This window comes from Balaenoptera musculus, chromosome 1, assembly GCF_009873245.2.
Source record: "Balaenoptera musculus isolate JJ_BM4_2016_0621 chromosome 1, mBalMus1.pri.v3, whole genome shotgun sequence".
NCBI classification, from domain to species: Eukaryota; Metazoa; Chordata; class Mammalia; order Artiodactyla; family Balaenopteridae; genus Balaenoptera; species Balaenoptera musculus.
Genome location: NC_045785.1, coordinates 18,755,522 through 18,780,907, shown reverse-complemented (window position 1 = coordinate 18,780,907; position 25,386 = coordinate 18,755,522). Strand labels below are relative to the sequence as shown.

The following is a 25,386-nucleotide window of genomic DNA, read 5'->3' as shown; positions in this document are numbered from 1 at the left end:
CCTGCATCGGCAGGCGGATTCTTAACCACCACGCCATCAGGGAAGCCCCAGTAGGTCCCTTTTGATCATCTATTTTATATATAGTAGTGTGTATATGCCAATCCCAACCTCCTAATTTATCCCTACTCCCACCTTTCCCCTTTGGTAACCATAAGTTTGTTTTCTAAGTCTGTGAGTCTGTTTCTGTTTTGTAAATAACATTTTTTTAGATTCCACATATAAGTGATATCATATATTTGTCTTTGTCTGACTTACTTCACTTAGTATGATGATGTCTAGATCCATCCATGTTGCTGCAAATGGCATTATTTCATTCTTTTTTATAGCTGAGTAATATTCCATTGTATATATGTACCACATCTTCTAGAAGGATTTTTTTGAGTGAATCTGTGGTGGGCTGGAGTTGTCATGAGTATCTTGCAGGAGGAGAAATCATCCCAGCTGGCTTTGAAGAAGAGGGACTCTGGCTGAGGGAGAAGAAATGGCATCCCCAGAGATGGGTCCAGCTCAGATAAAGGCACTTGTTCAGTGTACTTATCTTGTGTAGTCACCTTACTCTTCCTTAGTATAAAATAATACATTTCCTGTAAGAACTTTAGAAAATGCAGATGAGCAAAGGAAGGAAAATAAAAATACCTTTAATTCTACTACCACCCAGAGATAATTCCATGAATATTTTCACATATGTCCTTCAGACTTTTTTCTCTACGTGTGTATGTGTTTTAACGAGCCTGTACCGTACATAGTTTGTGCCATGCTTCTTAGTTCCCCGACCAGTTCCCTTAGCAGTGAAAGCGCAGGGTCCTAACCACTGCTGGACCTCCAGGGAATTCCCCATGCTTCTTTTCATTTAACAAAATATGGTGACTCTTTACCAGGCCACAAAACAGTTTTCTCCAGGGTTATTTTGAAGGCTGCATTCGCCTTGCATTGGATGGACTTACCATTATGCATTTAACCAAACCCCTATTGTCAGACATGGATGCTGTTCTCTTTTACTTTTATTCCTTTTACTGTTAGAAATGATATCTGGATGTTCCCAAGTTCTTCAATAATCCAGATGTCAGGGGCTTCCCTGGTGGCGCAGTGGTTAAGAATCCGTCTGCCAATGCAGGGGACACAGGTTCAAGCCCTGGTCCGGGAAGATCCCACATGCCGTGGAGCAACTAAGCCCGTGTGCCACAACTACCGAGCCTGCGCTCTAGAGCCCACGAGCCACAACTACCGAGCCTGCGTGCCACAACTACTGAAGCCCGCGCGCCTAGAGCCCGTGCTCCAAAACAAGAGAAGCCACCGCAATGAGAAGCCCACGCACTGTAACAAAGAGTAGCCCCCGCTCGCCACAACTAGAGAAAGCCCACGCGCAGCAACAAAGACCCAATGCAGCCTAAATAAATAAATAAATAAAAATAATCCAGGTGTCTTCCTTGTCATTAATAGTCCCACAATCATAGTTCCTCATGACTATGGGGGGCCTAGTTCTTTCATAGGTTCCTTCCTCCAGGTGCTTCTGAGAGTCCCCAAGGAAGATCTCGTGTTCCACAGACCCAGACAAGCTGGGTTGCAGCTTGTCCTCTCGGCCAGCCAGCCCAGCTTGCTCCAGCGACTGCACCTCTCCCGACGGGCCGTTCTTGGCATTTTGTAACCTCTCTGGCCCTGATCTCCCCACGCCCCTTTGTCCCAAAAGTCATCAAAGGCCCCACATCCATCATAGTCCATTCAGGAACACAGAAACCTATTGAGTCTTTCAAACCAAGAGACTCTCACAAAGGGGAACTGGTTACCCAGGTGATGGAAGAGCTGAGAATCCAATCATGGATGGGAAGCAGCCCAGAGAGTCACCACAGCAGGCAGCTGCTCTGTCCTTTGAGCTAAAGGGGAAAATAGGAGGAGATGTTGTTATCAGAGCCCAGGCCACCTGACAGAGAAATGGTGGCAGCTGCCTGGCTGGAGGCAGCTGCAGCTCCAGAGGAGACACAGCCATTGCAGGGGATGCCACTCAGAGCTGAGGAAGAAGGGGAGAAATACCCTGACTTCTCTCCTCCAGCTCGCCGGCCGTCCTCCAGTGCCTCCCATTGGCTGGACCTAACAGGAAACCATTGACAAAGGAGCCTGGGAAATGTAGTTTCCTGCAATTAATAGGAAAGGACTGGCACAATATCATACCTTAATTCCCCCAAAGCACAGCTCAAATGTGGCTGTGCTGTCAAACAAACTTTGCCAAAGACTCAGAGATGACAGAAAACAATTACAACACAGAAAAAAAACCCCTTAAATACAGATCCCTGGATATCACGGCCTACTACATCCCAAAGCCAAGCCCTCTAGAGCCTCCCTTAGGGTCTGCCTGTCCTGCTATAGGACTCAGCCTGCTGTTGTGTGGCTGGGGCCGACCAGACTCTCCCCAGAGGCAGAGATCTCTGATCATGTCTACCCTAACCAGAGTCCAGGCCCCTTCAATCTTCTCTTGAGGCCCAGCAAGAAGAGGAAAATCATTTCCTAAACACCCATCCCAGTGGATTTCATGTTATCCCTATAGATACACCTCCACATGGTGGAACAGCTTGGGTGAGCAGTTTGAGCCTTCATTGTCCCAAACCAAAGGCCCACTCCTGAATTTTGCCCCCATCTCTAGCACAGTAGTAAGAGTCACTGAAATCTCTGATCCATTTTTTCCTAACGTTTGCAGTTCCCAGACCCCAAAGGCTCCGTGTAGGAGTGCCTGGACTTCTCACCCCCAGCAGCCTCTCTAGGAGGAATGCTATCCCCAAGCCCAGCATCCAGCGTGGCGGACCTGCTTGAATACGTGGCATAAGCAGGGGCAGCAGACACCCTATATCTCCCCCTGCCAGAACAAAGCCGAAGAGTCTAGCTCTTCCTCTGCCACCAGGAACATTCTGGAACATATTTTCTGCTCCTTCATCTGCTCCAGTTGTTTTCCTCAAGGTGAATCCCTGAGGATGGAATCAGTGAGGCAAAAGGTATTTGTAAGTTGCAGGCTTCTTATACCCGGTGCCAAGCTGCTCTCTAATAAGGCTGTATGTCGTGGATTATTTTTACGTTTTCTGCCTCTCAGTTCCCTAATAAAGCACTGAAGAATCTTGGGATGAATCAGCCACCAGACCAGATAAACAAGCCAGTCTGTCACTGTTGCTGTTTTCTGCAACTAAGAAGAGAACTCCCTTGGATCCCGCCCAGAACCTGGAATTCCGAAGCAACGGGCCAGGTACCTTTGTACCCAGCTCCCCATGGCTCAGGTCCCACCTTTCCCTCCTTTCCCCGCCCTCATACCTGGGTGGAGCCAGCTGCCAAGGCGCCAAAGCTTCCCAGCCCTCCCTCTGTGCTCAGTCCAGAGTGGAGACCAAAAGAGGGCTCTGTGCCGGGCCCCAATGAGGACGTTGCTGATCATCCTGACGGCCGGATCCGTGGTCGGTGAGTGCCGGTCACCCTGTGGTCAGTCCTGACCCCCACCCAGGAGCCAAGGATCAGGGTCGTCTCCCCCAGAACTGCATCCAGCCCCAGCACGACCAGTTTCAATTTCTTCTCCGCTGGGCTGACCTGGGTGCCGAGTTTCCCTGGAGAAGTAGGTGCCAGCTCAGGTTGCTGGGGAGGATGAGAGGGTCCCTCAGACCCTGGGTTCTTCAGAGACTCAACTGACCCTCAAGACTCTGGGGATGCAGACACCTGTCTGAACTGGGGGTGTGGATCCCCCCACTCCAGTGGATGGAGAATAAGCTTAAGGGAGTTAGACATCCTTGGACCCCTCAAATCTTTCTGGTAGAAATTGTACCTCTGTTCCTCTGCTTCTGGCTGGCACTGGCCTCACATGGGGAGGTGAGGGAGCGTCAGGAAGGACAAAGCTTGAGTCCAGCCATTGCCTCCTTCCACGCCCCTGAGGGGGCCTCTTCCAGCCCCTCGTGCCAGACCTGAAAGAACATTTTCTCCCAGAGGGCCCAGGTCTGCTGCATTAATAGGTCTTAAAACACCAGAGCTCTTATGAAAACAGGACGAAAAGGCACAGTTTTCAAATCCAATAAAGTGGATTTTTTTGATGTATCATTATGGAGAACTTCCAGACCAATGCATGAGATCCTAGATTGTCTCTCTGCTCCCTGAGATGCTTAAAAAATTCAGGGAACTTTCTGAGGAAGTGAAAGCACAGTCCTGACTGAAGAACGGGGAGGGCTGGCCTCTGCAAGAGCCCTTCTACCTTAAGTGCAGGATGAAGGCCATAAGGGGCCACAGCTGTGCCCTGCAGGTGCTGACCAGATCCACAGCGCTTCTAGCTGCCACCCTGGCTCTCCAGTCCGTCCTCCCCCTGGCATCAAACAGAACATTCACAGCACACTGGACTCATTGTGATCTAGGGAGACTTGATGCATCTCCCAAGAGACCTCAGACATGTCTCTCCAGACCCTCACCCATTCCAGTTGGAAGACTTAGAGGCTCTTGGCCCTTTACAATGTGGGACACAGGGGAAACAGCCCTTAGGAGGTTGTTAGGAGTCAGTAAGGTCACTCTGGAGCCCCAGGTGCCTTCACCCCTGGCATTCTTAGGCTGATTCCAGAACATGTTTGAACTGATTTTGTTTGTTTGTTTGTCCTTAGCCTCCCAACTGGTTGACATAGACTTGTTTTATTCAAGCAAATGAGAAAACTTCCTTTGATCACATCTCCCAGGCTGTCAGTTTCTAGACAATACACATCTCCCCACGATTTCACAATGTAGACTTTCACCCAGGAAGTGCAGAACCGACTTGGGCTGGGGAACCGGTGTTGGATTTGAGGAGGAAAAGGAATGAGTAGGCGAGAGGAGACGGAAGATCTTGTTAGCCCTCAACACCTCCTCAAAGAGAGGGGCCAGCCAAGGTCCACTCACACGACTTCAGGAAGCCAACTTGAGTTCCCTCCTGAAAAGTGGTGCCAACCTCCACCCAACCTGGGCCCTTCACCTCCCGAGCATGTCCCAACCTCAGCCACTTACCTCCTCCAAACCCACATGGCCCCCCCAGGATACTGACCCTAACCAGCAACCCTCCCACTGCAGACCCTAGCCAAGCCCACCCCCAGACACACCCTGGCCTTCTCTCAAATCCCACCCTCTCTCTTGCCTGCCCTTGACCTCACCACCTTGCCCAAAGCCACCATTGAGCTCTGACTTCAAGTGGACTCCCTCCCTCAACTTAAGACCCAGCCCTGAACCCATGCCCCTCCCTCCAGAACAGACCCCAATTCTGCCCAGACTCGGATCCAAACAAGATACCAGCCACAACTTGAGGCTCGACAGCACATCCATCACATTGGCTAGAGGCAGAAGGAACCCCCTGGTCCCCTAGGCCCCATTCTGGGGGCTCCAGGAAGCCTGGAACACAAAGAGTTCCGCAGCTGCTGGGCCTGATCAACCCAGATTCAAAGAGGAATGTGGCCTTAGATTTAACATGTGGATGCACAGCAGGGTTGAACTGTCCTAATATACTTCCCCTTCCCCACAAATGCCTCCCTTACAGAAATACTGTATGTAGACTTGGAGTGGAGGGGTAAATAACCCTTCACTCCCTCACACTCTGGACCTGCTGGCGCTCATGATCATGGGGGGGTGGGGGAAGGGAGGTGCACACACATCATATCAAAGACACGTGTACCCTCAGACCTCAAGGCCTTGACTCAACCGGATCTGCACCTGTTTATTTCCCACCCCAGCCAACCTCTGAGCACGCGCAGAGGCAGCTGCCGGCTCTGGCCGCCATTTTCCTGCGCTCTCTTCCTTTCCACAGACCGAGCTAGGAGGGCTGAGAGAAGAGATTTGTAAGTCAAGGGCTCTCATTTACAGTGAAGATGGCTTCGGGGGCAGTGCCCCCTCCCGGCTCCTCTTCTTGGGACTCTGGCCTTTGCTGCCCCTTCCTTGCCCCATTGTATCCACCCCACAAGCAGCCTAGCGCTGTGATGGGCATTGCAGGCCGCCTCTCTGAGCCTCAGTTTTTCTCATCCATTCAATGGGCATAATGATAGTACCTGCCTCATCAGGTTGTCAGGAGGATTTGATAAGGAGACTTAGCCCAGTGCCCGGCACTTTACGTGCATTTCAGACATGTCAACTGCTGCTGTGGTCATTATTGTTTATCTTTAGGTAAGTCCAATTATTCCCATTTTAGAGCTGAAGAAATTGAAGTTCTGGTTGCTTAAACAGCTTCCCCAAGGTCACGCTGCCCATATGTAACCTCAGTCAGAATCCACCTCCTACGATATCCGTGTGGCTGGGGAAGGCGCCTTTGCCCTCCTCAGAAGGCATGTGGTGGGTGGGCAGGGATTGGTTCGAGCAGCAGAGAGGCAGGAATTCACAGACATCTTCTCCACCCTTGTCTGAAATTACTGACTCTGGGCAAGTTACTTCTTAGTCAACGTTTAGTTGAATACCTCTAAAATATTCCACTGGTGAGGACACTAACTTCAGACGGTGCTGAGAAATGAATGAACACCACAGCCCGTGTTGGCAAGGATATGGAATCATTGCACCACTCGAACTTTGCTGGTGGGAATAGGAGATGGTGCAGTCACCGCTTTGGAAAACAGTTGGGCAGGTCTTCAAAAAGTTCAGCATAGGATCACCGTACGACCCAGAAATCCCACTCCTAGCCGTATACCCAAGAGAACTGAAAACACGTGTCCACTTAAAAACTTGTGCACATATGTTCACAGCAGCATTATTCAAAATAGCCAAAAAGTGGAAACAACCCAAATGTCCATCAACTGATGAGAAGATAAACAGAACGTGGTCTCTCCACGCAGTGGAATATGATTCAGCCATAAGAAGGAAATAAGTACCAATTCATGCTGTAATATGGATGAGCCTTGAAAACATGATGCTAAATGAAAGAAGCCAGACACAAAAGGCCACATACTGGATCCCTCTATTTACAGGAAATGTCCAAATAGGCAAATCCATCGAGAAAGCAGATTTTTGGTTGCTGAGGCTGGGAGGAGGGGAGGGATGGGAGTACTGCTCGTGGATACAAGTTTTCTTTGTGGGCGATGAACACATCCTGGGACTAAATTAGCGGCAACCGTTGCACAATTTTGTGAATATATTAGGAAACCACAGAATTGTATGCTTTAAAGTGGTGCATTTCATGGAATGAGAGTCATAGCTCAATACCAAGGAAAAAAGAAGTGAAGGGGAGCGGGGCTGGTCAGTTAGCACAGTCTCCGCTGAGTGAGTGCCGGCTCGCCCCTCGGGGGCAGCTTGCTAGGGGGCTGGGGCAGAGTCTTTGCGCCCTTCTTCTCACCCTGCTTCCACTTCCTGCAGCTCACATCGCTGAGGACACCTCAGATCTTCTTCAGCACGTGAAATTCCAGTCCAGCAACTTCGAAAACATCCTGACGTGGGACAGCAGTCCGGAGAGTGCCCCAGACACCGTCTACAGTGTGCAGTATAAGACGTAGGCATCCCTCCAACACAACCCCTTTTGACTCTGCTCTGGAACCAACCCCTCCAAGAAAACCCTTCCTTCTTCCTATGTCCCCACGCCCCCCACCCGGACTGGTGTCACACAGCAGCCCTCTCCCAGACATAGCTTTGCTCCTTTATGTTTCTTCTGCAGGGGGAGGTTAGAATAATGGTTACAAGCACGGGCTCTGGGGGCAGACGCCAGCTCTCTCCCTATAACTCTGGGCGGTTGGGTAACCTCACCAAGCCTCCATTTCCTCATCCATGAAGTAAAGTTAGCAACAGTACCTTCCTCATAGGGTTGTTAGGTAGGTTCAATGAGACAGTCATTAGCACGTGTGCCTGGCAAACAACAAGCTCCCAATCATTGCTTTATATTGGGTTAGACTGGGTCAACAAAAAGTCGTGCCCACCCCCTCCCGGGCCCCCACCCCGCCCCGTTCCTGCTCGTCTCCTCTCCCAGGCAGGAGAGGAGGGTACATGGGCTCAGGAGTCTGCAAACCTGGGTTCCATTCCTGGTCCTGCCACTTCATCCTGTGGCAAGGCACTTGCCCTCTCCGAGGCCCAGGTCCCTCATCTGTCAGTGGGGCTAACGGTGCCCAGAACGTGAACTCAGGCTGGCTGGCCTCACATCCTGCTTCCCTGCATGCATGCTTCAGACACCTGGGCAAATTTCACTTCCTTAACCCCCAGCTCCCCTACTTGAAAAGGAGGGAGAATAATGTATGAACCTCACAGCACCGTTGTGAGGATCATCCGCATAAAGGGCCTGGGTTCACGTGCTAAGTAAATATTCGATATCGTTACCATTATTAATAAACGACAGGCTTGGTGCCAAGCCTGTTCATGAAAGGTGTGCTCTGGCCCCTCCCTTGCCCACAGTTACGGAGAGACAGAGTGGCAGGTGAAGGAGGGCTGCCAGCGGATCACCCGGAAATCCTGCAACCTTACCGTGGAGACAGGCAACCTTACGGATCTCTACTACGCCCGGGTCACCGCCATCGGCGCGGGAGGCCGGTCCGCCACCAAGATGACCGACCGGTTCAGCTCACTGCAGCACAGTGAGTGCCAGCCCCTCATTGCACGGGGTGCGGGACGGGAAAAGGATGGCCTCTTCCCCTCCGGAGTGGGTGGAGGGCCCAGAAGGGCTCTGCCTCCCAGGGCCAGTTAGGGATGTGGCTTTTTAGGGAAGGCGCCCTCAACCGGATGGCATCCCCAGTGTGGTCGTTCATCTTTCTCCATCTCCATCCCCACCTGCCTAGTTCAGACCACCTTAATCTTGCCACTTGAGTGCAACCAAGGCCCCCCTAACTCGGCCCTCCTACTCCTGCCTTGACTCTTTTCCGATCCTCGGTCTTGGTCTCGGCTTCGACATCACCTCCTAAGTGAGCATCCCCACCGCCAGCCTCAACAACTCCGTTTCACTAGGTCATCGTCTGCTATTCTCCGTCACCATAAACTGTTCACTGTCTTCAGAGCTCAGATCACAATCTGCAGTTACTGTGTTTGCTGGCACTTACATCATCTGCCTCCCTTACTGAAAGTGAGCTCCATGAGGGCGTGTGTGGCAGTGGAACCCACTGGGTTCCCAGCCCTTAGCATAGTGCCTGGCACATAGGAGACGCTCAATACGTAGCTGATGAAGGATTGAGTGGATGGATGGATGAGTTGCCAAACTCCTCACACATGTTAAGTAGGTGATGTTCACTAACTGATTTAAAAGCCACAGGGTTTTTTAAGAAAATAAAAAATAAAGTTAAACAAGTTATTTTATATTGTTTCTTGGCTTGTTCAGTTAATGCATACTTATTGTAGAAAATTTGGAAAATATAGAAATACACAAAGAAAAATAAAAGTAGGCCCAACTAATCTGAACACTTAAACATAACCGCAGTTACTAGCAACTGTATCTACTCTTTTGTGATCTGGTTGGTTGGTTGGTTGTTTTTTATATAATGGTATCATGAACATTTGCCCATGTCATTAAATATTTTTCCACAACATGATATTTCACGGCTGCGAACATGACCCATTCTATGGAGGTACTCTAATTGACTTCCCTAATTCCTTTTTGGAGGACACTTAACTCAGTTTTTTCAATTTTATAAACAACACTGAAGTGAACATTCTTCTAGCTCAGATCTTTTTAATCTTGGAGGTCAATGGACTCTTTGAGGACTTTCTATAAATTAGCTTCGGGAGAGTGAGGTTCATGAAACCCTGAAACTGAGTGCAAGATTTTTGTATATGTACATTTTGGGGGAGAAAAGAACCATAGCATTCAATAGCATCCAAACCATAGCATTCAAATTCCCAAAGGGGTCTATAAACCAGTCAAGGTCGTTTGGTTATTTGGAAATTCCATCTTGAGAGAGGTTGAAGTTTAGGCCTGGCCTTTGAGGCTGAATCAATAATATTGGGCACCGCAAACATTGTTTGGATATGTAGTTGAACCGTCAGTCCCCAAAGCTGTCATTGCCAGTAGACTAGGGGGCAGGTGCTCCGGGAAGACTCAAGGTAGGGATGTGTGGAGGCTGGGACAAGGGTATGATCAGCCTAGGGGTCCAGGGCCCCTCTCCCTGGGCTCTTCCCACTCACCCTTGATCACCCTTTTGCCAGCCTTACACCCAAACACCAGTTGCTTCTCTTCTCACCTTTTCATTTAGCTGATGCTTTCGGAAGCATGGCTGGGGTTGTGGTGGGAGGGGGTGGAAAGCAGTCATTTCCCAAGGTCCAAGGCAGCCTCTCAGACACTCCTGGCTGATTCTAACTTTTTCATTTCTTTTTTCTCTCTCCCTTTTTCCAGCTATCATCAAACCACCTGATGTGACCTGTATCCCCAAGGTGAGATCCATCCAGATGATTGTCCATCCCACCTACACGCCCATCCACACAGGGAATGGCCACCGGCTAACCCTGGAGGACATCTTCCAGGACCTGTTCTATCACTTAAAGCTGCATATCAACCACACCTACCAAATGGTAAATGAAGGGTAAATATATGTGCCACCTTGGTCCTTCCCTGCCTCGGAAACCCATTTCCCTCCCTGCATTGCTTCAAGTAGAAAGGAGGTGTGTTATATAAATCAGTGTTTCCCAAAACATGTCTACAGCCTACCTCTTGTAGATTCACACACACAATAGCATGCTAAAGCTTCTGACAAGTCCTGCAAAGTCAAGACTCCAGTTTCAATTTGCTTAATACAACTTCTCTCGCATGTATTTGATCAGAGAAACTCCTTTTATTTTGCATTACATGTATTTTTTTCTTGCCTAATGCCTTCTAACATCCAGGGAACAACTTCTATTAACATCCTCAGGTGTCCACTTTGGGAAACACTGGAATCAATTTCTACTGCTGCAGTTCTTTCTGCTGGTTCTCCACTTTCTGTGGGAACTGGATACAGGCAGTGTCTTAAGATCAGTAATACTGAAAGGTGGAAGGCAAAGGCATAAATTGTCAAATGTTATACATTTCTTTTTGTATTCAAAAAATAAAATATGTAGTGTTTCCCCCGGCAGTGTGTGCCACTAATTCATAATTACATTGAATGACTATTCCTGCACTCAAGGAGCTTATAATCTAATGGGTGGGGAGAGAGTTAAAACAAGAATTCAAATTCAAATTCATACAGCTATAGGTAGAGGGAAATAAGAGTGTTGTGTGGGATAGAATGGAGGCTGGGAGGGGAGAGAGGAGATGTCAGCTCAGAGAGATCTGGAAAGACCTCTAGAACAGAAAACTTTCTGGTGCTGATATCAATTTCTGAGGTGTACCAGGTAATATATGCTTATTGTGTCATTTAATCTTCATCACAAAACCTATGAGGTAGTTGCTATTATCTCCATTTTCTGAATGAGAAAACAGAGGTTCAGAGAGGGTAAGTCACTTGCTCAAGATTGTTCAGCAAATAATAGCATAGTCAAGATTCAAATCCAGCTTTGTTCCAAGCCCACATTCCTCCCCTCCCTGCTCCAATGGCCTACACTGTCCCACCACGATCAGAGAGAGAAGCAGGAACACTTAGGATATTGTTGGAAAGCACAAAACTGCCCATTTGGGCTGAAGCACAGGGACATGTAGAATAGTTTCTCAAAACATGGTCCCAAACCAATGGCATCAGAATCTCCTGCAGCCTTTGTTTAAAATGCAGGTTCTTGGGGACTTCCCTGGCGGTGCAGTGGTTAAGACTTCGCCTTCCAATGCAGGGGGTGCGAGTTCAATTCCTGGTTGGGAAGCTAAGATCCCACATGCCTCACGGCCAAAAAAACAAGCAAACAAAAAACCCATAAAATGCAGGTTCTTGGGCCCCCTTATAATCCGCTTCATCAAATTCTAGAGTTGCGCCCCTGGGATCTGAATTTTAGTGAACAACCCAGTGCTTCTTACTCACTCTGAAGTTTGAGAAACACTGATGGAGAGGAACAACGTTAACCCTAAGAAGCCAGGCTGGGACCATGCCGTAGAGGTCGGGAGGGCGGATGGGGGAATCTTTATTTATTTCAGTAGTCAGGAGGAGCGATTAGAGATTACAGAGCAGGGAGAGTCTTTATCACAACTAATTTTTGGCAAATATTTGGCGTTTGAATATTTTATTGTTATTGATTTACAACTTAATTCAGTTTGTGATCAGAGAACATATTCTGTATGATTTCAGTGCTTTATGGAGACTTGTTTTATGGCCCAGCATATGGGCTATCTTGGTGAATGTTCCACGTGCACTTGAAAAGAATATGTATTTTGCGGGTGTTTGGTGGAGTACTCTATAAATATCAATTAGATAAAGGTGGCTAATAGTATTATTCATATCATCTATGTCTTTCCTGATTTGGGGGAGGTCTATTGTTCTCTTAATTGCTGAGAGTATTACAATCTCCAGCTTTGACTGTGGATTTGTCTATTTTCCCTTTTAATTCTGTGCCTATCTGAAGCTTTATTATCAGACACATACACATTTATGATTGTTATAGCCTCCTGGTGAATTGACCCTTTTATCATTATGAAATTTCCCTTTTTATCACTAATAATACTCTTTTTATTGAACTCTACCTTATCTGCTGTTAATATAGTGATTCTAGCCTTCTTATATTTATAATTTTCATTGTATATCTTTTTACATCCATCTATTTTCAACCTACCTGTGCCTTTATATTTAAAGTGTATCTCTTGTAGACAGCATTCTGACAGCCTTTCCCTTTTTAAAAATTGAGATATAATTCACATACCACAAACTTCACCCCTTTAAAGTGTAGGATTCAGTGGTTTTTAGTATATTCAAGAAGTTGTCCAACCGTCACCACTATTTAATTCTCTCTATTCTATTTTCAAGTTCTCTGACTCTTCTGTCATCTCCAATCTGTTGTTAAAACCATTCAGTGGGAATTTTTACTTTAGATATTGTATTTTTCAGTTCTAAATTCTCTAATTTTTATAGTTTCTAGTTTTTATAGTCTCTAGTATTTATAGTTTATGCTACTGAAAATTCCTAGTCATTCTGTCATTATGAGCACATTTTCCTTCACTTCCTGAGCATAGTTACACCAGCCACTTTAACACTGTCTGATAATTCAAACATTTTGCTTATCTTGGGATAGGTCACCATTAACTGTCTTTTCTCCTGAATATGAATTACATTTTCTCTTTCTCTACATGTCTAAAAATTTTGGAATGCATCCTGGACATTGTGAATGATATGTTGAAAGGACTCTGGATTCTGTCATATTCCTCCAAAGAGTATTGATTTTTGTTTGTTTCTTTGTCTTAGTAGGCAGTGAATTTGGCTGAACTTCAAACTCCAAAATCTCAGTTCAGTAAAGTTCAGTTGAAACTTTAGCTGGGCTGCTTGGAGTCTACCCTACTCATGCGTACTTCAGGCACCAAGCCAGGGATTTGGGCAAAGTTTATACACAGAATTCAGGCTCTCTCTCTATGAAGCTCTCCTATCTGTGATTTCTCCCTCACTTTCCAACTTTTGTGATTGCCCTGAACTCTGTCTTCTGGTTACTCAAACCAGTAAGATTACAGGGTTTTTAATCTAGGTTTCACCCACTCCACATGGTATAAATGGGGGCCTGCCTCCAGGCTATAAGACATTAAAAAAGAGAGAGAAACTCATTCAGTGCCATTCCCTTCCTCCTGTCTCTGGTATCTGCCTGCTTTTACTTACTTTCCAATGCTTATAGGTAGTTTTCATTTTGGCCGGAGTTTATAGCTGTTATTTTACGGAAGGTTGGTCCAATAGAAGCTATAAATTACTGGGAGCAGGAAGAGGAGAGATCAAATGTAGATATGAAAGAGTGATCAGGGTGGGAAGTCAGGGGGGCTATTGCAATGGTACTAGGCTGGAAACGATAAGGGCCTGAACCAGGGTGGAGGCAGCGAAAACCTGGGGAAGGAGGATTCTTGGGGCCTTGACAACTCTACTGGGGCTAATTTCAACCATATGAGTTCCACAAAACAATAAGCTGTTAAATCCATTCATGCACTTCTTCACCCACTTTCACCCCCTTCAAAGGAAAAAACAACAAATAACCCTAAACCTTGGCCTCCATGTGCCTGGAAAAGAGAAGGCGTAGCTGAAACGCAAAGGACCAAAAAGAAAATTCTTAGCTTTTAAGCTCCCAAGAACATAGCTCCTGGCCCTTTAAAGAAAATTTCATGGATTATTTCAGGGTAATCAGATACAAAGGATAGGAGAGGGATTTGTCAAGAATGGTTTTAAGGTTTGAGCCTTGGATATTAGAACAAGAGAGACATTATTAACAGAATTAGGGAATCAAATACAGGTGCGGGTTTGGGGTTGGAAATGGGGCAGGACCCAGAGAGAGGAGATCAGGATGTTTGGACATTTCAAGTTAGAGATGCCCACAGACCGCTGTCCAGCAGGACACTGGCGGTGTGTGCCAGGAACTCCATAGCTCTTACTGAGATCAGTTTGGGGGTTATCCACACGTTGGTGATCACCAGAGCCACGGGTCCAGAAAAGATCACTAAGTGAGAAAATACGTGGAAAGAGAAGAAAGAATGGGTGAAGAGTGAAACTTGCAGAACAACACTGAGGGGCTGAAACCAGTAAAAGAGCAATCGGAGAGGTAAGAGGAGAACCAGAATGATGGAATGAGGCAGCCAAGGGAAGAGTTCAAGGTCAGAGAGGTTCGAGACATACACGAGGGCAAGAACTGAGAAGAAGCTCTAGCAGAAGGATGGGCAGATGCAAAGGAGCAAGGGCTTACTTCAGAAGCAGAGTGTTTGCAGGAGCGACAGGCATTCAGCCTCACCAGAGCCTAAAGGACCAAGCGGGCTGTAGGGAGGGAAGAGTGAACAAAGGGAGCAGGGACCTGTAATATGACCCGGGCCACCAAAGGATTTTGAATAGAGGAGCTTTGTAATTATATTAATTGTTTAGAAAGATCACTGTGGCACCAGGATAAATTTGGAAGTAGACAGGGACAAAACCAGAGACTGGTGACCAGTAAGGAGGCCACTGCAAGAGTCCAGGCCAAAGATATTGAGGCCCAGTTAAGGCAGAAGCAATGAGGAGGCAAGAGAGGGATGGATATTCAAAGCATTTTTGATATTTTATTTTAAAAAAGTGGGGGAAAGAGAATTGGAAGAAGGAAGAATGGTGGGGTGGTGGTGATGGTATTGTTGGTGTTGGTGATGGTGGCGATAATAACAGCAGCTAGTATTTAGAGACTGCATGCTATGTGCCAGACACTGTTCCAAGTGAAAGTGCATGAAGTTTGCATCTGATTGGATTTAGGGAGAAAGCAGAAGGTAGGGGAATGGGAATGGATCACTGCAGACTGACCTACCAGTTTATGGTTTGGGCAGCTGGTGGTACCATTTTACTAAGTGCAGTAACCCAGGCAGAGGTGTAAGCAAGGCTCCACATAGAGGTTGGTGTATATGAGATGTTGTTCTGTGTTCTCTGTCCAATTCAGCACCTTGGAGGGAAGCAGAGAGAATTTGAGTTCTTTGGCCTGACCCCTGACACGGAGTTCCTTGGAACCATCGTGAGTATTGTTCCAACCTGGTCCAAGAAGAGCACCCCCTACATGTGCCGAGCGAAAACGCTGCCAGGTAAGTTCAGCTGAAGCCAGAGGGAACTGGGGACTCCTGAATTCAAACCTTGACTCTGTGCTTTCCCCCCTGTAACCAAGGTGAGGCTTGGCAGTGCTCTAAAAAACCGTAGAAGGATTACTAGTGTATTATTAAAGTCAATCTTTGTTTATTCATAAATGAGTTAGCTGTTGGGTTATCATAGCAAATGTTTAATCTCCACCCTCCAGCCTATGTCTGAATTTCCTCTCTCTGGCAAGCTGCGTGTGTATCCTGGCAAAGCAAATTCACCTTGATGTTAACTCAAGTGAGAGATCCCAGGAAATAATCTGCAGATGGGAGAGCAGAGAAGATAAAAAGATCCCTCCGTACCTTCTAAAGTCAAATAAAAATAACAGTGATTATAATAGCATTTCTGCAGTGCCAACCAGGGACCAGACACTACGAAACACAGTTCTCATGCTTCTGTGAAGCATCTTTGTTCCACTGAGGAAACTGAGGTTCAGAGTGGTTAAGTAACTTGCCCAAGATTGCACAGGTGGTGAGGGATGGAACTAGGCCTAATTCCAGAGAACACGTTCTCACCACTGCACTACCATAGAAAGAGTTTTGAGTCATTGGCTCAGTGGGATGGTGTCCCAGCCCACTCGACTCTAGCACATTGAAACTCTACTCTCATCGTAAGCATCCTAATGTTTTTATTAGTGCTTATTTTCATAGAGATAGAAATGTAATACTCCAAGTTTAGAGGATGAAAAAAGCGATCGCATTGGACTGGATGGATTTGGAAAACAGTCTCCACCTTAGTCATCTTGTTTAGAGTAATGATGTCAGTAGGTGATTTCTGTTCTGATGAATAGAAGCAAGGCAGCTGCTAGAGGCTGGGCCCGAGGGTATAACTGCAGCTTGGTAGAAACATCAGAGGTCAGGTTCTGGTCCTCAGCTTTGTTCAGAAACTCAGCTCATTGGTTTCCCCAAAAGTCCACAAGAGACTCAGTTCTCCACCCGAGTCCCAGTGCATTTGTTTTCATGGGAAGATATGCCTGGTGGAACAACAGCCAGCACTGACCTCTTGCACGGGGCATGCCCTTCCCGGGGAAAGGGCCACATGAAGACCAGAATAGAACTTGGCAATAAGAGAACTAGAAAGAGGAAACCAACTTCACAGGCACTGAGTTGGGAGTGTGTATACGATTTGTGACTCTCCCCTGGACCTTCTAGATAAATCTTGTTCATTCCTGGCCCACCCCTGCCCTCCTGCTTATTGACAACATGTGGACCACTCCACCCATATCCTTCTGTTGGTTTGTCCTTATGTGATCTAGCTCATGATATGATATCATTTTTTTCTAAGACTGTAGCTGCTTTTATATGAATCATACTTCATGGTGGCTATTTCTTGGTGACATATAGAAAGCACCTTATCCTTTATAATCAAGTATATTAATAACAATTCCTACCATTTATTAAGTACCTACTCTATTGCCAAACACTGTGTTAAATTCTTTACATATATTATCCCATTGAATCCTTGTAACAATCCTGCAAGTTGTATAGCATTATCCCCATTTTACAGAGGAGGAGCTCTGGCTCAGAGAGGTTAAGCAACTTGCCGGTGACCACACAGCTGGTCAGTGAACCTAGTTAAGTTCATCTGATCCTGAAGCCTGGGCTCTAATCACCACTTTGCAATTTTGTTTAGAGCCTGTCCCCTCTACTGCACATTTATTCCTTTTACTTCCATATCATAATGAAACGTCCTGCCCTTGACCCTGTATCCCGGGGTCTGTCTTATCCCCAGAGCCCAGAATCCCTCCTTTATCTACCTCTCAGAATGTCTTGGACCATCAACCCAGCATCTTGATGCTGGAAAGGGCTCTAGGTGTTGGTTCACCCCATCTCTTAATTTTACAGATGAGGAAACGGAGGCATCACTGTGTAGTGGCTGTGAGAATGAGCTTTGGAATTATACATGTCAATCCTGGCTTCTCCACTGAGTAGCTGTGTGACCTTGTTCAAGTCACTTAACCTCTCTGAGACTCAGCTTCATTATCTGTAAGGAGTGAACATCCATGGCCATCTGTTTGGTGGGATAACATTGGTAGAGCACCCCACACAGTGCACGGCATGCAGTAAGAGTTCAATCATCGCTGGCTACTGTTATTAATAAATGGTAGACCAGAGAGGGTCGTGCAGAAGATGAGGGTCTCATCAGTGGCTGAGCCAGACCTCTAACACCCCACATTCCAGTGTTGCTTCCATTATTTCTTCCTACTTCCCCGTGAGTGAAATGGCAGAAATGTTCCAAGTCCCTGTCCTGTCCTGGTACAGGGAGCAACAGTTTTCCAGTTACATTAGGCATGTCATGTAGAGGCATTTGGGTCCTGTCTTCTCCCTGGTGGAAGTACATGTGACAGGGGAAGTGGGAAGCTGACCCAGAGAGGCCCAAGCCACAGGGGCTGGGGGAGGAGCGAGGAGTGGGCTAGAAGTAAAGGCTCCAGCAATTCCCAGGGTTCACAGTCATTGCCAAGGTCACTGGCAACTGATGATCAACTCCCCAAGCTGAAGCCACACAGGGGCCAGGAACAGAAGGACGGTGACTTGGAGAGTCAAGACCCCCAGGTAATACAAATCTCCAGTATTAACAAAAACTCCAGCTACCTCTTCCTTACCAAGCCACTCGCCAGTCCCACTTGAATTGGTGACAGGAAGTGTGTCATGCCAAGACCTGGCTGCACCCACCCATCCCGAAGATGCAGGGCCATAAGGAGGAGGCTCAGCGTAGAGCCCTTAGCCATCCTCTCCTTTTCGTTTTCGAAGGGTGGTGCCTCCCCAGGCTCCCTCCTGAGTGAGGTCTTCCCAGCTCAGATCTTGGTAGAGAGGTGGGGAGGACAGACCCCTCCCATTGTCACATCTCCCCTCCCTTTGACTCTTTCCCCCGCCCCCACCGGGAAGGCAGGACTGTCCTTAAACCCAGGCAAGAGGGACCCTTTTCTGAGCCCCGCACTTTAGAAAGCCCCGCTCCAGCCCTGCTCTGGCCATGGCTCTCCCCACAAGATGAAGAGTCCTTAGGTCCACATGGGCAGATCCCCCTGGAATCTGTGAGCTCCGAAATTCCCTGTACAGATGGCCAGAGCCTGTGTCCAGTCTCAGCAGATCTCCTCCTTGGGTCTTTCTTCCAGAGGGCAGACACTCTGTTGATGTTCAGGCCCTCGGCCCAAAGAGTGGCCAGCGGGTGGGTATTTGTAGGCGGCGTGGATGAGCTTGGCCATGAGCCCATATCCTTGGGCGTGAGGCCCCTGGCAGTGTGGGCTGGAGCCAGGCTGGGCCTGCGGGAGCTTCCCCCTGCACCTCCACCTTTCTGCACAGCACCCCGAGGCGTCCAAGAATCAAAAGTCAAGCCTTCCATGTTGTTATGAAAAGTATATCTGTCAAGGTGGGAGCACAGAACATATTTTACTTAACAATGTAAAAACATGATGAAATTCCGAATATTTAGACGTACAGTGGGTGGCCCTCCATTTGTGCCCTCGCCCCGGGCCCTGTAAGTACTGGGGATAGGAGAGGCCTTCCCAAGCCTGGCCCGAGAGGCAGGGGAGGAAAAGGCCCAAGTTGGCAGTACCCACACTGGCAGCCTCACCCTTCCTGTTCTGGCCTCTTGCTCACCTAGATCAGACGTGGACCTACTCCTTTTCCGGCGCCTTCCTGTTCTCCGTGGGCTTCCTGTTCGCAGGGCTCTGCTACCTGAGCTACAGATACATCACCAAGCCGCCTCTGCCTCCCAACTCCCTGGTGAGCAGGGGCCCCGGGGAGGATGGAGAGGCCGAGGGGAGGGCACGGGCCCTGGGACCCCAGCTCTCCCTCATTTCTCCCTCCAGCCTAAAGATGTGGCTGGCAGCTCCCCCGGTGTACGGAAGAGAGCTAGGGATCAGGAAGAGAAGGCACGGAATAGAAAACCCACGTGGCTTTCAAGGGGACGCACACCCTGCCTGAACGGGCAGCCCAGGTACTGCCACCTGGGATTGCAGGCCCACTGTTGCCACATCTTCACAGTTTTTCCAGCGAAGTCAGAATTTCAGATTGTAATGTGAAATCTCCCACGTTTCAAATCTTGGCAACTAATTTTTTTAAACTAAGCCCTTGCAGACCATACGCGTCACATCGGGCGGCCCAAGTCTGGCCACCAGAGCTGCGTCTTTGTTAAAGCAGCCACGCCCGCTGCAGCGCCTGCACAGTCTGGGGCTCGCAGAGACAGCTCACGCCCATCCACCCCTCCAAGTCAAAGGCCAGATGAGCCATTTCCTGTAAAACTCTCCGGGCCTCCCCTGCCCCCCATTCTTCCCCACCGTTCTCCCCGCGTGAGGTCCTTAGGGACCCAGAGCTGAGGAGCAGTTGAGCCACCACCTCGAGAGCATTCCCCAAGGGCACCCCAAATCCGAGTCAGCTGCTTCCAGAGTGCCCGCCTCCTAGAGAAGTCACAGCCTACCCGCTCTCCCTAGACACCCAGACTCTGGAAGCGGCCCTCAGCTAACAGGCCGGGAGCCCTGTCCCTTCACAGAGGCTCCAGCACTTAGAGGAATCCCTGGGAAGGGATATGGGGCTCACACATCTTGCAAAAGCCCCCAGATGGTCTACCCCTTCACCTCCACCCCCAGCCCTGTGGAGGACCGCAGCACGCACGGCACCCTCGGGGAGCTTGAATGCACTCTAATGGGCAAACTGTTCTCCCTGCACAGAATGTCCAGCACGTACTGACCTTCCAGCCTCTGCAGCTCATCCAGGAGCACATCTTAAGCCCCGTCTTTGACCTCAGTGGCCCGAGCGGCCTGGCCCAGCCTGTCCAGTACTCCCAAGTCAAGGTCTCCGGGCCCATCGAGCCTCCAGGAGCCCCACCGCGACACAGCCTGTCTGAGATCGCCTACCTTGGGCAGCCGGACCTCTCCATCCTCCAGCCCTCTGGCGGGCCACCTCTCCAGACACTCCCCCCACTGTCCTATGCCCCGCAGGCTGCCCCTGAGGGCGGGCCCCCGTCCTATGCACCTCAGGTAACCCCCAAAGCTAAACACCCCTCCTACACTCCCCAGGCCATCTCGGAGGTCCAGACCCCTTCCTACACCCCTCAGGCCACTCCAGACAGTTGGCCTCCTTCCTATGGGATATGCGGGGAAGGCTCTGGCAGAGACCCCCCACCTATGACACTCTCTGGTCCCAAACACCTCGGAACTAAAGGTCAGCTCCAGAAAGAGGCACCAGCTGGAAGCTGCAGCCCAGGTGGCCTTTCTCTGCAGCAGGTGACCTCCTTGGCTATGCAGGACCCCCAAGAAGTAAAATCCTTCCACCAGCATCTGGGGGTTCACACGGACAGAGAACCTGACTCTGATGTCATACACAGAGGGGAACCAAGGACACGAAGCTACGTAAAGGGCCAGCTGCCCCTCCTCTCCTCTGTCCAGATCGAGGGTCACCCCATGTCCCTCCCTTTGCAGACTCCTTCCCGCCCATGTTCCCCCACAGACAAGGGTCCAAGTCCCTGGGGCTTGCTGGAGTCCCTCGTGTGTCCCAGTGACGAGGGTCCAGCATCCGAGACTGAGGCCAAGAGCCCAGGCCCTCGGGCCCCAGACCTGGAGTCGCCCACGGAGCTGGACTCTCTGTTCAGAGGCCTGGCCCTGACGGTGCAGTGGGAGTCCTGAGCGGGAACAGGGTGGGCCTGGGGCTTTCTCCTGTCCCCACCCTCACCTCGCATCCTTGGCCGTCACTCCCGCACCCAGCGGCGCTACGCACTCTGCAGCCCAGCCCCGGGTGGAGGCCCTCGAGGAACCAGCAGAAGGAGGTTGCCGGACCCCTGCCGTGGCTGAGCTCCCTCTGGAGCAAAAAGACGTGAGAAGGGCTCCGGCCAGAGGAGTTACAGAAGCGCATCGCATACAGACGAGCAAGTGCAAATGAGCACGTGCACGCCAAGTTCTGCAGGGCAGGACGGACAGTCAGAGTGCAGGAGTTGATATGGGGAATCTCCCGGAGATCCAGGGCCCCGGCTCCTCATACGCTGGACACAGAGTTCTCCATGAGCCTACCTCTCTTCATTCCTGGCCACTTTCATAATCTAGTTCAGCGGAGTGAGGCCTCTGCCTCCTCTGTGGTTCCCCAAAGGTGAGAAAAGGAGCCTGAAAAAGGACCCCTCATAGCAGACTGGGCAGAACCAGAACAACCTGCACTTCTGCCAAGTCCAGAGGCAGCCTGATGGCAAGACTCCAGGGAGGGGTGCGGCCTGCGGCTCATCCCCAACCAGGGCTACTGCCTGGAATCACACCATTTCAGCTTCATTCCTCTGCTAGAGGCTTTACCCCAAGTGAAATGCAGGTCCACCAGGGAGGGAGAACACAGAAGCCTTTTCTGTCAGCAGGAGTTTCAGACCCTATCCTGGCAGCAGGGTTTGAAAGGAACATTGGGCCATGGGGCAACTGAAGGAGACACAACTACAAACTGTACCTACTTCACAACTATGGAAACTCAGCCTTGGATTCAGCCCACCTGGGTTCAAATTCCGGACTTCGTACTTACCAGCCATGTGACTTCAAGCAAGTGAATCATGGCTCAAGATCTCAGTTTCCTCATCTGTGTCATGGGGATAATAACACTGACCTCACAGGGTTGTGGTGAGGATGAAATTAGATAATGTCTGCAAAGTGTTTCATAGTGCCTGACTCATGGGCAGTGCCCAATAAACAGTAGTATTTCCTGTCGTGATTTTTTAAAAATAGGACAGTACAGGAGTGACCCACTCCCCCAATTCAGCTTGATTTTGGATCGGGCATTTTCTCATGGGCTTAAATTATCCTGATTTCCTCAGGATGCTCCAGGCCGAGCTGGAGGAGCTGGACTACCTAGGAGGGGGCGAGGGAAGGGATTGCAGGAAACAGGGTCCAGGGACAAATGGAACCTTCTCCTTGAGTTCACAGGTGGAAGCTGCTTTGGGGGTGGCAGCAGCATTCTCAGAGGACCTTCCTCCCCGACACCCCACCAGAGGCAGCACAGGGCTACCCTGTCCTCCTGCCCTTGCACAGGGTCCTTGTCTGAGCTTTCAGCACGCTGTCACATCCTTTGTATCATTGCATCTCACGTGACCCCTATGATGAGGAGAAGGGGCTCCCCCCACAGGCCCCCACAGAGGCCGTGACACAGTTGGAGCTCAAACCTAGCGATTTTTGTCTTCATCAAGAGAAGGAACTTTCCACACCAGTTTGGATTCTTGTAGGATGAGACTCCTGGGGCATAAGGAGGGGAGGGCCCCCATGGGGTCCCCGAGGGGCAAGCGCCCCCGACCCCATCCTGTCCCAAAGCCCTGTCTGAACATTTCTGAGGAACAACATCAAAGTCCAGTTGCCCCGGTGAGACCCTTTCCGGAGCGTGCAACGCCCTCCCTCCTCTGTACCCAGTACGTGTCCCCTCCTCTTCCTCACCCCTCCCCTCCCTGCGACACAGCACCAGGGAACACTGTCCTTATCTGTTTGTAATTAATATTTAACATCTCTTCAGGGTCACTGGTTTAGACCCAATAGCTCCATAGCAGAGGGGTGGACCGCCCTCTCCAACACCCGCAGCCCTTTCTCCTCCCGGCAGCTGCTACGTTGGCCCTAATGACTGCTCCCTTCCCCCAAACTGCAAACAAGTCTGCTTCCTGTCACTCGGGGTGAACTTGGCCAAAGGTTGACTGTCTCACCTTGTTTAGTCATGAAAAACAGCTTAACAGCTGGACTCTTCTCACCAGGTGAGTGGGCCAGGGTGTCAGAGGATTTTTTACTAAAAGCCATAAACATCTCTTCCAACTCACAAGGCCACAAAGCTCTCTAAGCTCCTTGGGGTGACAGTCGTTCCTACGGTCCATGACTCTCTGGGTCCTGTGACCCTCGTCAGGCTGGCCCTGTCCCCACCAGGCTGCATACCCCCTCAGGTTTCTGGCCTCCCAGGCAGGCAGCTCAGGCTACCAGCTAGGGGACAGCGTGTCCAAGGCCCCGGAGCTGGGCTGGGACGTTAGCATTCCTGAGTGTCCTAGGCTTTGACTCCACCACCAGGACTCTCCACAGCCTGGCCCCACGCAGTCCAGAGAAAGGTGAGTCTGCGAGGTGTCACCTGCCTCTAAGGCAGGCAGAGTCCAGCCCAGGAGCAAACGAATAGTAGTCCAGCAGTGGCTGCACGAGGAGAAGTAAGAGGAGGAGGAACTCAGCCCCGCTGCTGGGAGGTTCCTGCCCTCAATGGCTCATTCCTCCATTAACCTGCCATGATAGGTCGCATTACTGATATTTTGCAAAGGAGGAAAATGTGGCTCAGAGGGGTTTCTTACCCAAGACGGTTTCCTAAACTTGCCTCACCATGAGAATCCCCTGAGAAGCTTACTAAAAATACAGCTTCCTCAGCCCTAGCCCAGACCTGCTGAATCCATAGCGACTAGGGAATCCAGATTCTTAGTAAACTCCTTTGATGATTCCTCTTAGGCAAGTGGAGGGAACCATGCTCTTATACCAATAGTTTTCCTATCCTTTGGCCTCAAATCATCCCCCTAGAGCCACCCCCATCTCCTCCCCTGTATGGGAGTTGGGGAGCTGCAACAAGGGGTGGTATTTCAATCTGGGATGGCTACAGATCCCTGGCCTCCCAAACCCCCGGCCCCAAGAACACACAGGGGTTGCCTGAATTTCCACCCAGAGAATAGGGCCATCGGGGACGAGGGCTCCTCCAGAATCCTGGAGGGCAAGGCTGGATCCCTCAGTGCCCATCCCCAGTCTGAGTGTCAGCCTGGACAGAGGGACACAGCTCTGAGACCCCATCCCCACACCTTCAGCCCCTCAGCTGATTTTCCCTTCCCACCCTAAGGAGGAAGGGGCATAAGGAAGATGCGTTTTGACCTGCTAGTATGAGAAGAACAGTAACTGGAATTAACTGAAGTGTGAGAGCAGCAGAGGGAGGGGAGACTAAAGCAGGGAGAAAGGAGGTAGTGGGAGAACGCATTGGACCAGACAGTTCTCCACTTGACCACCAGGTGGAGCCATCAGCCAAAGACAGTTTGGTTGCTGTCAGAAAATGGTGTGGAGGTTCAGGATGGGTGGCAGGTGGAATAGGGTTCAAATGACTGTCCGTAATATTCATAAGTCCAGGGAGGGCAACGAAAGGGGAAAAGAGGGGAGGAAGAATGAAATATTTAAGAAGTACTAGCCAAGAGTTAAGTACTATACCAGGCATTTCACGCATTTTAACCTCACTTGAATCTCATAAACATTCTGCAAGATATGTATTCATTCATTCATTTTTGACAAGCATACACGGGGAATTCCCTGGCGGCCCAGTGGTTAGGACTCTGCACTTCCACTGCAGGGGCCACGCACGGGTTCCATCCCTGGTCGGGGCACTAAGATCCCGCATGGCATGGCCAAAAAAAGAAAGAAAGAAAGAAAAAAAAAAAAGCATATATCAAGGACCCAGTTGTATGCCAGGCACTGTTCCTGGGGCTAGGGATACAGTGAACAAGACAGGCAGGCAAGTTCCCTGTTGTCTTAGAGCTTGTATACAATTTGCAGATAAACAAACAGCCCAGAAAGGAGGCCAAGATCCCCTCATTAGTGAGTACAAGTGCCAGAGGTTGGGATTTTTTTTTTTTTTTTTTTTTTTATTTATTTATCTGGCTGCACCGGGTCTTAGTTGCAGCACGCGGGATCTTCGTTGCAGCATTCAGGCTCTTAGTTGTGACATGCGGGATCTAGTTCCCCGACCAGGGATCGAACCCAGGCCCCCTGCATTGGGTGTGCAGATTCTTAACCACTGGACCACCAGGGAAGTCCTGAGGTTGGGATTTAAACCAAGGTTCATATAGCTCCAAGTCTGACCTCTGC

General features: G+C 49.5%; 1 protein-coding gene across 1 annotated transcript; it reads left to right on the top strand.

Annotated features, from left to right (window-relative positions):
- The first annotated feature begins 3,312 nt into the window (after nucleotides 1-3,312).
- IL22RA1 (interleukin 22 receptor subunit alpha 1) lies at nucleotides 3,313-24,910 on the top strand. The gene is made up of 7 exons (XM_036849458.1): nucleotides 3,313-3,432; nucleotides 7,303-7,435; nucleotides 8,326-8,504; nucleotides 10,250-10,425; nucleotides 15,388-15,526; nucleotides 19,176-19,297; nucleotides 20,242-24,910. Exons 1-7 carry the CDS (start codon nucleotides 3,390-3,392, stop codon nucleotides 21,193-21,195), a joined length of 1,746 nt encoding a protein of 581 aa, XP_036705353.1. The 5' UTR covers nucleotides 3,313-3,389; the 3' UTR covers nucleotides 21,196-24,910.
- The last annotated feature ends 476 nt before the right edge of the window (nucleotides 24,911-25,386 follow it).

What these genes read in the sequence shown, in the direction of transcription:
- IL22RA1 (XM_036849458.1), top strand. Translation starts at nt 3,390, where the DNA reads ATGAGGACGTTGCTGATCATCCTGACGGCCGGATCCGTGGTCG. An exon ending in GACGGCCGGATCCGTGGTCG is followed by an intron (nt 3,433 to 7,302) that starts GTGAGTGCCGGT and finishes CACTTCCTGCAG; the next exon opens with CTCACATCGCTGAGGACACC. An exon ending in TACAGTGTGCAGTATAAGAC is followed by an intron (nt 7,436 to 8,325) that starts GTAGGCATCCCT and finishes CCTTGCCCACAG; the next exon opens with TTACGGAGAGACAGAGTGGC.